Source organism: Heteronotia binoei, chromosome 1 (genome assembly GCF_032191835.1).
Source record: "Heteronotia binoei isolate CCM8104 ecotype False Entrance Well chromosome 1, APGP_CSIRO_Hbin_v1, whole genome shotgun sequence".
NCBI lineage: Eukaryota > Metazoa > Chordata > Lepidosauria > Squamata > Gekkonidae > Heteronotia > Heteronotia binoei.
Genome location: NC_083223.1, coordinates 26,162,735 through 26,177,484, shown reverse-complemented (window position 1 = coordinate 26,177,484; position 14,750 = coordinate 26,162,735). Strand labels below are relative to the sequence as shown.

The 14,750-nt window shown below is 44.6% G+C and overlaps 1 protein-coding gene across 3 annotated transcripts in view; it reads right to left on the bottom strand.

The window, feature by feature from the left end:
* Positions 1-14,750, bottom strand: part of RANBP17 (RAN binding protein 17) — a 573,906-nt gene that overhangs the window by 546,726 nt on the left and 12,430 nt on the right. For all 3 annotated transcript variants that reach the window (XM_060232795.1, XM_060232776.1, XM_060232786.1), the window contains exons 3-4: positions 6,523-6,613; positions 1,352-1,518 (exon numbers count right to left, since the gene is read on the bottom strand). In XM_060232795.1, coding sequence (XP_060088778.1) covers positions 1,352-1,518; positions 6,523-6,613 — 258 coding nt within the window. The remainder of the gene's footprint in view (positions 1-1,351; positions 1,519-6,522; positions 6,614-14,750) is intronic.

Here is a 14,750-nt window from a genome sequence, read left to right as displayed (position 1 = left end):
TAGACTGATGGCAAGACAGCAGCACAATGCAATAGGATTGCCAATGTCCAGATGGTCCAAATATCAGTTCACCTGGAGATAAACAGCCACTTTGGAAGGCAGACTCTATGACATTCTACCCCACTGAGTCCCTCCTGTCCCCAAACCTGTCCCTCCTCAGGCTCCACTCCTAAAATCTCCAAATATTTCCAGAGCTGACAACAATATGCAAACCTCTGCTATGAGAATCACAAGGTTAAAACCCTAGTATTGATATGGAGAAGCACAAGGATGAACTTTGTGTGTAAATCAGACCACAGTAAGACACATTTTGTTTTAAAATCAGACCTATATAACACTGTTTCTGACTGGCTATGAAGAACTCTGTTTCACTAGCTGAAGAGCTTCACCTTGAAAGAGTACATCAGTTTAGCATATTCACATCTGATCAAATTTTCTCTCTATGATCTGCTGTAAATAATTTCCAAAAAAACCACATTGCCCTGATACAAAGGAAGCCCTGTCTTGGTTCAGTAGCCACTATCAGAATTGTGTGATCAATACTCAGAAAAAAGCCTGATGTAGACCACTACGCACAAGGCAAGACTGTGAGGCAAAAAAAGAAAGAAGAAGAAATTGGATTTATATCCCGCCCTCCACTCCGAAGAGTTTCAGAGCGGCTCACAATCTCCTTTACCTTCCTCCCCCACAACAGACACCCTGTGAGGTGGGTGGGGCTGGAGAGGGCTCTCACAGCAGCTGCCCTTTCAAGGACAACCTCTGCCAGAGCTACGGCTGACCCAAGGCCATTCCAGCAGGTGCAAGTGGAGAAGTGGGGAATCAAACCCGGTTCTCCCAGATAAGAGTCTGCACACTTAACTACTACACCAAACTGGCTCTCCTCAAGAAAGAAGTGATCAGCAGCTTCTGGCACCATATCCCAACAGCCCCATGTTCCTTCTTGTCAATATAATATTGCATGTAAATACTGCATGTGATTGCATGTAATGAGAACATACATTTTAATCCAGTTGCACTTCATTTACTAGTTCATGATTCTCACATTTATTGACACAGATATATTTAATTTCAGCTTTAAAGATTAGTGTGCAATCAGTTTATGCATTAATTGCAAAAACTCCTTAATTACACAGTTTGCAGGACACTGCACTGTTTTTACACCATGCTACATCCCTTTGGGATGTCACATACAGCAGTCAATAAATATAATTGCTACTCTTAATTTCAGCATGTGTTTGCAACATTTAATTTCACACTGGGTTTTGTTTTTACATTTCTTATCAACATATCTAATTCTCATCATGGTAAAATTGGTGGGTTCTTCAGGGAAACTGCTATCCATTTTTCTTACCTGTAGAAACCTTTTTACATCAGCGATTAAGTCTCTAAAGATAAGCTGGTCTTTCTGAACATCAAACCAACCCAATTTTGTGATCTTGGCAATTACTTGCACAAGAGCTTGGATCACAAAAATGGCCAGCTTCGGTCGTGATGCTACATAGTTCAATATGTAGTTTCCTGTACAAAAAAACCAAACATTAATTCAAAATTATGTAATGCTAATACATTCATCAATTTCTGTTCCATGCTGCCCTTGTAAAAGTCATATCCTAAGCCTCAAGCTCTCCAAAATGTGTAATAATGCTTCATTACTAATTTGTTACAAATGTTAATACAGCCATTGTATTGTACAACAGCTCCAAAATAATATTTTGACAAGGCTGCCAAATGATCCTTTTCCTGGTGTAAGCTTCCAGAGTGGTTATATTTTAACTTTTTCTGATAGAGATATGTCAGAGATGCTCTTCTGTATATTAATTCCAATTCCTTCTTGACCACAGCACTGCCATTATGGTATCAAAACTAAAGCCAAATGGAAACCAATCCAAGTCACAGGTTCAATTATCTTTTAATCTCTGTAACTGGATTGGACCCAAACATGTGCTTCTGATCACAGAGCAATCCTCTGTGAATTGAAGGGCATCTCTAAATTCAACCCATTCCAGATCTGTTCAGTTCAGGCCTTCATACAGATGAGACATTACAGGAACCTCAACAGATTTCACATCTATTTGTTCTTTGCTGGCAGGTAGAATAAATCATCTTTTGTCTCATTCAAAATTCTAACAAAAATGTTTTTAATTGGCTTGATTACCACCAGATTAGCTCAGTTCACACTGAGTTTTGTTTTTCATTTTCCTATCAACAAATCTAATTCTCATCAAGGTAAAATTGGTGGATCTTAAAATATGGAGACTGGAGTCACAAAGGGACCTGATCAGAGTCTACTTGGGAGGGTGACCACTTTAAATTTCTCCCAGTCACCTTCCCTCAGTCCCTCAGACACACTCACAGAAATCCTGTCAGAGATAACAAAAAGGCAAGGGAGTGGGCTAAAATAATATTGATTATAACTGTTCAATATTCAAAAGACAAATCAGTAGGCAGATGGATGGCAGAATAAATCAGTTACTGAGATTGAGATTTTATCTCAATATATAATAACACTGGCAGAAGATCTTTTCAAAAACATAATATAATAACACTGGCAGAAGATCTTTTCAAAAACAATAAACAGGCAGGCTTCAGAATTCAACTGAATTCTACTTCAGGCAGGCTGTGCCTTCTGGGTGCTTAGAACGTTCCTCACTCCTGTTCAAACAGCCCTGTTCTCTGGCTACTTAAAATCATAAAATTAACAAACTAATTCACTCTTCACACACACATAGAACTCCTGATTGGTGCCAGTTAATTCTCCCTCACAGACACGCCACACTAGCCTCCAGGACTCACACCTCACACCTGGTGTGCCTCAGCCCTTACTAGTTTCCTGGTCTGAGTCTTGGGTAACCCTGCTGACCACCAGAATCCAGTTCTCCCTTTAATGTATCTTTTAGTGATCTTAGTTTGTACACAGGAGACTTGCCTGATGTGCTGGCAGATCTCCCTCAGAGAGTTTCCTTCACAGAAGGGCTTGGTTTTTCTCCCTTCTGGCCTCAAACTCTCTCTTTCAGACAGCAGCTTAACCAAGCTCTGTCTCCCACAAGAAGCCCAGCCTCACTGGCTTTTCTCAGCCCCTTGTCCAGTTGCTCTCACACAACTGACCAGCTTCAGCCCACTGTCTTCACTTCAGACTCCTTCTCTGAAGACTTAACTCGAAGACTCCCCAGCTAAGACTCCAATCCTGAGGTGTTCTTGCTGCTAAGCAAGCCTCATTCTGCTACTTTTTCATTGCTTGGGCAACGTTCCAGCCAATCGTTGCAAGTCTGTTCCCCAGCTACTCAGGCTAAGTTCCTGAGTCCATCACAAATGTCTTGTATTAAGAGCGCAGCTTCAGGTTTAAACAAGTGAAAAGACGATGATGCTCTTGTTCCATCCACAAAATGCAAATTTCAGAGTCATGCCTCAGGGCCATGCAGAGAAGAGAAAGCCCCCATTCAGTTTCACTTTTTGAAATGGGACTTACATGAACACAGAAGCTGCCTTATACTGAGTCAGAACATTGGTCTGTCAAGGTCAGTATAGTCACTTTGACTGGCAGTGGCTCTCCAAGGTCTCAGACATCACCTACTATCTCAGGACATCATCTACTATCACTTCAATCTCCTTTTCAGTGGAGATTATTATTTTAGACCTCACTAACCAGTCCAGCTGGGTGAACAGGGAAAAAATAATTTGTTTTTAAACTTCCATAGTTGGGTCTACCTCTTGTGAGACTCAGCCAAATCCCACCAGTTTTAGTTTAGTTTAGTGAATGGCTGAGATTTTTCAGTGGTTTTATAAATGAGATGAAACCAATTGATTAAACGCATTTTGTACTTTAGTAAAATGGCCGATATATGTACCACCTCAATTATGAAAGGACACACATATCTGTGCATATAATATTCTTATACCCTTTACCTGAATACTAAATATCTCATAAGAAGTAACACATACATTAATTTGGTTACCTTCTTATAAAGCAAATCAAAATGATGCCTGCTGCTATGGCCATTTCCAGGCAATTGAAGCCTGAGTAAAGGGAAGGGAATGCTTTTAGCATACCTAACAGCTGACAATACCTGGGTTCTTGGCCCTTGGCTTACAGCCTTTGGACCTCAATGAGTTTGCTTTACAGATCCAGGATAAGCCTAGAATGTAGTCTATTGCAATTAATTGTAGTTTTTATTACCTTCATTGAAACTTATACCGTGTATAACATATATCACATGGGGAGTATGTTGGTGCGTTCACATGATTGTTCCATGCTGTGACGGTAATGAATGGGTAAACAAGAAAACTAAGGACGCTTAGAGAGCCAGTTTGGTGTAGTGGTTAAGTGTGCGGACTCTTATCTGGGAGAATCAGGTTTGATTCCCCACTCCTCCACTTGCACCTGCTGGAATGGCCTTGGGTCAGTCATAGCTCTGGCAGAGGTTGTCCTTGAAAGGGCAGCTGCTGTGAGAGCCCTCTCCAGCCCCACCTACCTCACAGGGTGTCTGTTGTGAGGGGAGAAGACATAAGAGATTGTAAGCCGCTCTGAGTCTCTGATTCAGGGAGAAGGGTGGGATATAAATCTGCAATTCTTCTTCTTCTTCTTAGAGCCTGAGTCAGATAATCTGAGGGTGGGGACCGGAGTGCTCGGAACTCTCAGAAGTGATTGACATTTAACGGCTGAGAGCAGTCAGTGAACAACTGAATCTGAGGGAGACTGCTGAAGAGGGCAGTTGGTCTTAGAAGGAGCTGAGACAGGAGCTGAGGAGAGTCTTCAAGAGAAGCAAAGCTCACTGCTAGCTCTATAAAGACAGCCAAGGGGCTGTGTGGGACAAAAGGAGAGTCACAGTAAAAGACCTGAGAGGTCACAGACACATCTCTTAAGAGCTAAAGAGGTGGTTGAGGGAATAGATGTGGGTCTAGAAGTCTGAAGAGCTGGGAGTAGAGGCACCAGTCGACTCGAGAGACTTGGCACATTATACCCAAGAGGCCAACCTAGAATAGTGTTGGAGAGTGGAATATATATGATCTGTGAAGCCTGAAAGACCTAAGAAAAATATATTAAAAAGCCTGAACTACTGAGAAACTGTTATCTACTTGAGATACAATATAGCCCATGTAGATATCTCCCATTCCCCAGTTGAAAACTGTGTATGTAAATAAATGTCTGTGGTTTACTTTAAAGTTCTCTGGCGCCTGTATATTGGGAAAACCAACAAAGCTGCTGTGGTCCCCACCTATTGAGTTCTATATCCATCTGAAAGCAAAACAAAAACCCCGAAGAGACTAGTGTTGAGAAATCCATATTATACCCACCCCTTGAGTTCAGTAACCGGGAGGTAAAATTCAAAAGGAAGAACTGAGGCTGAAGAGGGGCTGGGGTAGCCATACGCTGCTTATAGAAGCGATCCAGTGGGGCAGCGAGGCGCGCTGTTATACATGCCATCCCCCTTTGGGGTTTTTCCCCTTACATTTTAAGAGGCCATGCACAAATGTGCTCATCCACTTCATGTCAGTGATTTTTAAAAAAAAGAATACCAGGGAGCACCAGAGTGGACTGGCGGATTCACACCACCAATCCACTTTGCATGCGCGCCCCCACAGTCAGACGCCAGGAAATGAGGGAGGAGTGCAGCAGAAGACTTTGCTACCACTTCCCAACTGGTAGCTATTTGATGCGTCCCAGAGACGTTGAAGAACTGAGTGAGCACAAGGGTGGAACAGGCAGCAGCTGCGCATGTCTGACCTTGACTTTTTAATCTCCCTGGAGGAAGTTCCTATGCCAGCCCAAATTACCCATCTGAATCCAGCCTTTTAGAAACTTGAGACTCCTCCACCTATTACACATGTCAACTAGCTTAAAAAGTGAATGATCATTCTTGATTAGATCTTCAATTTTACATCATTACATTTCACTATGAACTTCCTACATTCCAAGGCCCCTTGACCCTGATATTTTCTTTTTATGCCTCCTAAATAAAATGACAGCACACTGAGGATCCATTCACCATATTTCAGGTGATTTCAGGTAGTCAGCTCTAGGTTCACTCAGTCTTCCATCCTTCTGAGGTCAGTAAAACGAGTACCCAGCTTGCTGGGGGGAAAGTGTAGATGACTGGGGAAGGCACTGGCAAACCATCCCATAAAAAGTTTGCTAAGAAAATGTCATGATGCGATGTCATTCCAGAGTCAGAAATGACTGGTGCTTGCACAGGGGACTGCTGGCATTAAATGTTGTTAGTCTTTAAATGCTACTCATCTTTACCTTTTCTGCAACAAACTAACACAGCTACCTCCAGAACCACTGTGCCTCAGCTCCTTCACAATTTTCTTAAACTTTCTCCTTTCTGCTTCATCAGAAAACAACAAAGGGCACACATTCCAGGTAACACTGGAGCAATTAGAAACCTTAGAAGTTTGCTATGACAAAATTATGGATGGTGTTTCATCACAAATCATTCCCAGACAAACTATTTTGGAACAGAAGATACAAGTAACCTAAAATTTTGGATTATCAATTTATTGGAAGGAATAAGCAATACTTACTGATGTCCATTCTTTGCTGAACAGGCAAAGGGGGTGTTTTGCATACGAGTTTGGAGAGGCATGTTGCTGCTAAAAGTTGAGCATAAGATGTCTAGGGGAAAAAACACACTCATTAATATTTATTTAGTAAATTTATATATCTCCTTTCTATCATGACTCGCTTTATTTCCACAAAGGTTATCTGCCCCAGGGTCAATGTGTTAAGAAATATTGGGTTTTTTCCTCCTTCCTCACAGCACTGTGGTGAATCTCAGCAGCCTATGGAGTTTTCCTGGCATCTCTATGATCTTTCTCAAACCTGCTTTGCTCAAAAGTTTCGGTGGAAACTGCAGTAAAGCTTAGATGGTTGCTGTGTGGGAGGGACAAATCACATTTTCCTGCTGACATGGCTGCCATTTTCCCTAACTCTGTCCCTAGGCTTCCCAACCCCCCCCCCCCGCCCTGGCAGGGGACCCCCGAATTTGCAGCCTCCTCCCCCGTTCTCCAAAAATGCGGAAGCAGGGGGTGGGGGGAGAGAGACGGCGCAAATTTTGGTGCTACTCGCTCTGGGCCAGTGAGAGAAAAGAACATGAGTGTAGGCTTCCCAATCCCCAGGTCCCAGCTGGGGATCCCCCGTTTTTACAGGCTTCTCCCCGCCCCCAGCCAGCTGGCCAGTGGGGGAAGCCCCACCTCCACAATCATCATGTAGTTGTAGAGCTCCTGCAGGTTTAGAAACCTGCAAACTGATCCATTTGTAAAATGTGTGCCTTTAAGGCTGCACAGGAAACAGGAAGGGCTTCATTGGAAAGGGTCAGTAATAGTTTCCATGGAGAACGGCCCCTCCCTTTCTTTTGCTGTCGTTTTCACAGCAAGTAAAGTTCTTCAGGAAGAAGATCTAGTAAGTATTTATGTGTGAGAGAGAGGGAGGAGGCAGGGGATCCCCTGGTTTGGAGGCCCTCCCCCCCTTTAGAAAGCGTGGGGGGGTGGGAAATGTCTACTGGGCACTCTATTATTCCCTATGGAGAACGATTCCCATAGGGAATAATAGGGAATTGATCCGTGGGTATTGGGGGCTCTGGGGGGGGGCTATTTTTTGAGGTAGAGGCACCACATTTTTAGTATAGCATCTAGTGCCTCTCCCCAAAATACCCCCCAAGTTTCAAAATGATTGGACCAGAGGGTCCAATTCTATGAGCCCCAAAACATGGTGCCCCTATCTTTAATTATTTCCTATGGAAGAAAGGCATTTAAAAAGGTGTGCTGTCCCTTTAAATGTGATGGCCAGAACTCCCTTGGAGTTCAATTATGCTTGTCACACCCTTGTTCCTGGCTCCACCCCCAATGTCTCCTGGCTCCGCCCCCAAAGTCCCCAGATTTTTCTTTAATTGGACTTGGCAACCCTATCTGTCCCTGAGGCAGCCATTTCAGGGGGGAGGCTTTCTAAAAAAACTATTAGCATTAAAATATTATATCAATATGACATTATATCAATATGATTGCCAGGTTCCTTGAATTCCCAGCTTTCATTTTTAAAAAAGTAAGTCAACAGCCTCTTCTGTTGCAGAGATATAAGGAGAAAGACATATATCTGCTTACTCTTTTTTTAATGAAAGCTGGGAATTCAGAGAACCTTGGTTTAGCTTTATGTCAATATAACAGTATTTTAGAGCCTTGTCATGATCTGTGCTGTGCAGTGAGTCAGAGGCCTAGTGGGCCTAGGGAGCCTGTGAGGCCTGTGTTACAGTAGGAAGAGACAGCCTATAATCCCCAGAATGCTTGGCACTGATTTCAGCCAACTGGCATCCACGTAGGCTCTGAGGGGAATAGTTTAAAAGCTGTTCTTTCCTCCTGAGAGGTCAAGCAGGCAGGACAGCTGCTGTTAGGAGGAAGTGTTAGGAGGCCTGGGGCCTAACAGCCAAGGGACAGTTAAGTTCAGTCGCGTTAGGGACTTTATGGTTTTTTTCCTTCACCCACACTACTATAGTTTTAAAGCACCTTATCTTTCACTTCCTCTTTATTGATTTTCCTGTTTAAAATAAACTTTTTTCTTGTGTTACTCTGCCTGGTCTACATGCCTGTTTTCTTGGCCAAAACAAGAGATCTGAAGGGCTTGGGAGGGGACTCTGGGTCTTCTCAAGGGACCGTAATTCCAGAGTGGTGGCAGTGTCAGGTGGCACCCCATCTGGGTCATGACAAGCCTAGTTAAACAAAAAATGTCCTGGCATCTTAAGATGCTGAGGGAATGTGAACAAGAAACTGCATGGAAACCTGTCACACGGCTGCTGCTGCATTTTATTAACAGCCACACCTGCAATGAAGAATCCATGCAAGCCTGCACCCATGGGGAAACCACTTGGTAAACAAGGTAGCTTACATGACCAAACCAAATTACCAAAACATAATTTAACATAAACATATTTTTTACATATCACCTAAAAGAACAATCTAAAACAGCAACGCAACAGCAGAGAGCCAATGCGGTAGAGTTGCCAATCCCCAGGTGGGGGCAGGGGATCCCCCGGTTTGGAGGCCCTCCCCCCACTTCAGGGTCATCAGAAAGCGGGGGGAGGGGAGGGAAATGTCTGCTGGGAACTCTATTATTCCCTAGGGAGATTTATTCCCATAGAAAATAATGGAGAATTGATCCGCGGGTATCTGGGGTTCGGGGGGGCTGTTTTTTGAGGTAGATGGACCAAATTTTCAGTATATCAACTAGTGCCTCTCCCCAAAATACCCCCCAAGTTTCAAAAAGATTGGACCAGGGGGTCCAATTCTATAAGCCCCAAAAGAAGGTGCCCCTATCCTTCATTATTTCCTATGGAAGGAAGGCGTTGAAAAGAAGAAGAAGAAGATGAAGATATTGGATTTATATCCCGCCCTCCACTCCAAAGAGTCTCAGAGCGGCTCACAATCTCCTTTACCTTCCTCCCCCACAACAAACACCCTGTGAGGTGGGTGGGGCTGGAGAGGGCTCTCACAGCAGCTGCCCTTTCAAGGACAACTTCTGCCAGAGCTATGGCTGACCCAAGGCCATTCCAGCAGGTGCAAGTGGAGGAGTGGGGAATCAAACCCGGTTCTCCCAGATAAGAGTCCGCACACTTAACCACTACACCAAACTGGCTCTCCATCCCTTTCAATGTGATGGCCAGAACTCCCTTTGGAGTTCAATTATGCTTGTCACAGCCTTGATCTTGGCTCCACCCCTAATGTCTCTGGATCCACCCCCAAAGTCTCCTGGCTCCACCCCCAAAGTCCCCAGATATTTCTTAAATTGGACTTGGCAACCCTACAATGTGGTGAAGTGGTTAAACTGTCAGACTAGGAACCAGAAGACTGAGATTTGAATCCTCATTCTACCATGGAAACTCACTGGTTGACCTTGGACCAGTCACACATTCTAAGCCTAATCTACCTCCAGACCCGTAGCTATGTTGTGGGCCCCAGAGGCCGAGTCCCAATATGCATCAGCCAGGCCCTATAAGGCCTTACTAGAAATATTTTTTAATTGTCAGGGAGTGCTGAGTGGGGCCCCTCCCAGCACCCGTTGCAAAGTTCAGTGGGCAGCGCAGCTCTGGGGCCCATCGCACCCTGCAGCACCTGGCCAGAGCACCTAAGCCTTCCCAGTAGCAGCAGGTAAAGCCCTTGTGGGGCCTGGGGCAGTGCTCAGCAGGTGGTAGTGGTGCAAGGGAAGGAAGGAGGAAGGAATAAGGTTGCCGCTCCCAATCTGACCCTGCCACCTGCCTTTTGCTCCTCCACGCCAGCTCGGGCAGTCCCAGCAGCTGAACTGGATGGAGGACTGGCTGGTGAGAGGGCAGAGCTGTGGCCCCACCAGTTACCCCATGGAGAAACGTCGACTGCAGGGTGATGATAGAGGTTTACAAGATTATGCATGCGATGGAGAAGGTAGAGAAAGAAGTACTTTTCTCCCTTTCTCACAATACAAGAACTCGTGGGCATTCGATGAAATTGCTGAGCAGTCGGGTTAGAACGGATAAAAGGAGGTACTTCTTCACCCAAAGGGTGATTAACACGTGGAATTCACTGCCACAGGAGGTGGTAGCAGCTACAAGCATAGCCAACTTCAAGAGGGGGTTAGATAAAAATATGGAGCAGAGGTCCATCAGTGGCTATTAGCCACAGTGTGTATATATATATGTGTGTGTGTGTGTGTGTGTGTGTATATATATAAATTTGGCTACTGTGTGACACCGAGTGTTGGACTGGATGGGCCATTGGCCTGATCCAACATGGCTTCTCTTATGTTCTTATGACTTCACCACTGAGAATTTTCTGACTATGGTCCTGTCTACCTCACAGGACTGTTGTGAGAATAAAATGGAAGAGAGGAGACCAATAGAAGCTGCTTTTGGCCCCCACTGAGGAGAAAAGTGATATATAAATATCAAATCAAAGCCATATCTAAATAAATAAAATAATGGAACAGCAGTAAAAAACTTCTGAGCCAATAAAATAACAATTTAAAATATAAATAATGCAGTCCCCGTTGCCTGCTGTGTTTGAAATTTTTAAAGACAGGACAACATTCAAAAACATTGTTACCTGAAGTGATGCAGTCTATTCCACTACCCCAGGTCTTTGCACTACAAAGGCCTTCCACCCAGCTTAAGCACCAAATTCAAAAGCAGTAATAATGGTGAAATAAACATTTCTATAAATAAATCTAGGGCATTAGATATCATCCAATTACACAGTCTTTGCAACAAGAACAGCTTTCAATTGGTATTGAGTTAGTCATACATTTTGATGGATGGTCCAGCCTAATCTTGAGCTTTACAGTGCAAGCACATAAAATGCTTAGACTGAGTGTCAACAGCTATCCCTACCTGCATAGTATGATAGATCCAGCTTGAATAAACCTTTGTTGGTCTTAAAGGTGCTACTAGGCTCTTAGCATAGTATGATTTCACACAGGCTACTTCTGATGCTATGCCAGCAATGTAGTGCTTGTGTCACAGTACTGCATCAGCACTTGAAAAACTTTAACATTAAAGGGTTGGCTCTTGCATTGATTGAATAACAAATTCCCATTAATTTAAATTCTGTGTTGCTACTGGCCAAACACAAAAGAGCACAGAACCAGCTGCAAATGGCTGTGAGTAGTATATTGTCCACCAGCCCTCTTCCATCTTTACTACAGCTACACCAACTACACTGAAGGGAACAGAGCAAGCACGTAGCCAGAACTTTTGGGGTGGCAAAGCAGGGGCTAGTGTGCTGGGGCACAGGAATGTGGAACTTAATTAGATCACAAGAGGTGATATGATCACCAAGTATTTGAAGGGCTGCCATATAGAGGATGATGTGGAATTGTTTTCTGTGGCCCCGGAAGGTAGGACCAGAACCAATGGGTTGAAATTAAATCAAAAGAGTTTCCAGCTCAACATTAGGAAGAACTTCCTGACCATTAAGAGTGATTCCTCAGTGGAACAGGCTTCCTCAGGAGGTGGTGGGCTCTCCTTCCTTGGAGGTTTTTAAACAGAGGCTAGATGGCCATCTGACAGCGATGAAGTTCCTGTGAATTTGGGGGGGAAGTGTTTGTGAGTTTCCTGAATTATGCAGGGGGTTGGACTAGATGACCCTAGAGGTCCCTTCCAACTCTATGATTCTACAAATACTATTAATCTAATTAAGCAGTACTCTAATTAGGGGAAGCTAAGCCAGCCAATGCACTCTCCACTCTGCAAGCTCTGACTGCTAGAAGCAGTGTGGGTCTGCTGGGGGGTTTAGTTCACAGGAGGAAAAGGCCTCTTCTCCACCAAGTCCTGCACCCCATTCTTCACTCCACACCAGCAGCCCTACCCCATGAGGGGGCACTAGCTACCATGGGGCCTTCACTGTTCCCCGCCCTCCCAAGGGCAGGAAAGTGGTAGGTTCAGGGGCAGCTTTTTCTCTCTCCAAAAAATAACTGCCCGCACATACAAGACAGAACCCTTGTTATTTGACATAAAGAAGTCCTCAATTTTAGACTGCTTGTTAACAGGAACAGAAATCAACTCCTCAGAGTTCCTTGGACACTTGCCTGGAGCCATTAGAAGCACTACACTTCAAGGTCAGCAGTAAAGGAGATTATAGATTTATAAACTTTCCCAATCACAGAGATATTTCATTCTGGGTCTCTGAAGTTTTAAATCTTAAGAAGAGCACCGTGATGGACAGCTGTCTCCAACTCGACAGAGCCCCTGTATTGCCAGTCTTAGCTGCACACTGGGGTTGCCAGTGGCTGAGCCACAAACAGAAGCCAGGCTCAGAGGCAGGGCAGTGGTTGGCTTCATATAAGCAGCTTCCCTTCCCTACAAATCCACCTCATCCAGGCACATAAAGTGACCTGGAGCCTTTGCTAGGAGTGGCAGAAGTCTGAATTTGCATTTTTGTTTTGCAACGGGGGGGGGGGGGGGGAGGGGCACATGATGCCAGAGAGGACTGTCTGTCACATCGTATGTTCATCATCCCTTCCCTTGCCCAAGACTGGGATCAAACATGGCTGGGGCAGGGGTGTGGCTGATGACTGAGTGGGCAGAACTATGACTGCTATCTTTCACCACTGTCATCTAGAACGACCCCCATTAATTTCTAGGGACACAGAATTCTTATCTCATACAGATGCTTGGTGACAGGGTGTCCTGCCGGTACCCAGTGGAATGTAGTGTCCCACAGGGGGTGATCCTTTGTCAATGTTATTTAACATCTATATGTACCCCCTCACCCAGCTGGCACGGAGATTTGGGCTGGGTTGCCACCAGTATGCTGATGACACCCAACTCTGTTGTTCGACAGTCACCCAGACTCCACCCCAGACACCTTGGAGAGGACTTTGGAGACTGTGGCTGGGTGGCTCTGGCAGAGTCAACTGAACTTAAATCCAACAAAGACAGTAGGCCTGCACCGGAGTTGGGGAGGAGAGAGAAGAGCCAAGAATCAGACTCCCTACCCTAGACAGGGCTCCACTGGTCCCAGAACCAAGGAGCTGGCTCCCTATCTCTCCTCCCAGGACTCAGCTACATGACCCATACAATGGTCACTTCCAGGCTAGATTACTGTAACTTGCTCTAAGCAGTGTTACCCTTGAGCCTCATCTGGAAACTCCGGCTAGTGCAAAATGCATCAGTGCACCTACTGACTGTGATGCCTTGCAGGCACGCATTTAGCTGGTGCTACATCAACTGCACTGGCTACCAACTGAGTACCGGATATGGTTCAAGGTGCCATCTAAGGGGAAGGGAAGATTTTAAAAATTCCCTCTACAAGGCACCAAAAGCAAAGGCCATGGGAAATGAGGCCTTCCACCACCTCCATCCAGAAGAGCAGATCTATAGGGAAAGTCATTTTAGGACTGCAGAATTCACTATCATAGTGTCATTATCTTAGTCGCCTGCTCCTCCATAGGAAAATTTCCCCATCATACTGTAAAGCTGAAGATCAAGACCTGAAGCCCTCAGAAATCCCAGGCCTCAGCACTGCTGTGTTGTATTATGGTACTTAGGTCTCAGATTCAGTGGGAACTCACAGGAGCACAGCTCGTGAACCTTTCTGAGAGTTCCACCTCCTCCTTCCCATCTTGTCCACTGAACAGTAGATACAGCTGCATAACAATCCCTGAATGAGCTGCACCACCTTTTTTCCCCTACAAAACCATCCCTGCTTACAGTGCTTTATCTCCTGACTTGGATAGCCCAGGTAAGCCCAGACCCATCAAATCTCAGAAGCTACTTACTAAAAGAAACATTTATTATTTATCTCCTTTATTTCATTTATAGCCCACCTTTCTCACTACCACTCAAGACAGACTACAAATTACAAAAAGCCTTACTGAAATCAAGATAAACTGTGTCTACAGCATTCCCCTGATCCAGCAAGGTAGTCACTTTCTCAAAAAAAAAAAAGGAGTCTGACATTACTTGTTCTTGAGAAAACCATGCTAGAAAATAAAGTTGTCAGCAAGACAAGTTAGGAATTTATTCTTTCATTTTTAGTAGAGTTGGACTTCCAACAGATGTCTGGGCAACAGAAATCTCCCATGACCATCATGTCCCTTCTCTTTGAGAACTTTGCGGTCTGTTGTAGGAGTATCTCATCTAAGTTCTCTGCTTAGAAGCACAGAATCATAGAGTGGGAAGGGACCTCCAGGGTCATCTAGTCCAACCCCCTGCACAATGCAGGAAACCCACAAATACCCCAAATTCACAGGATCTTCATCACTGTCAGATGGCCATCTAGCCCCTGTTTAAAAA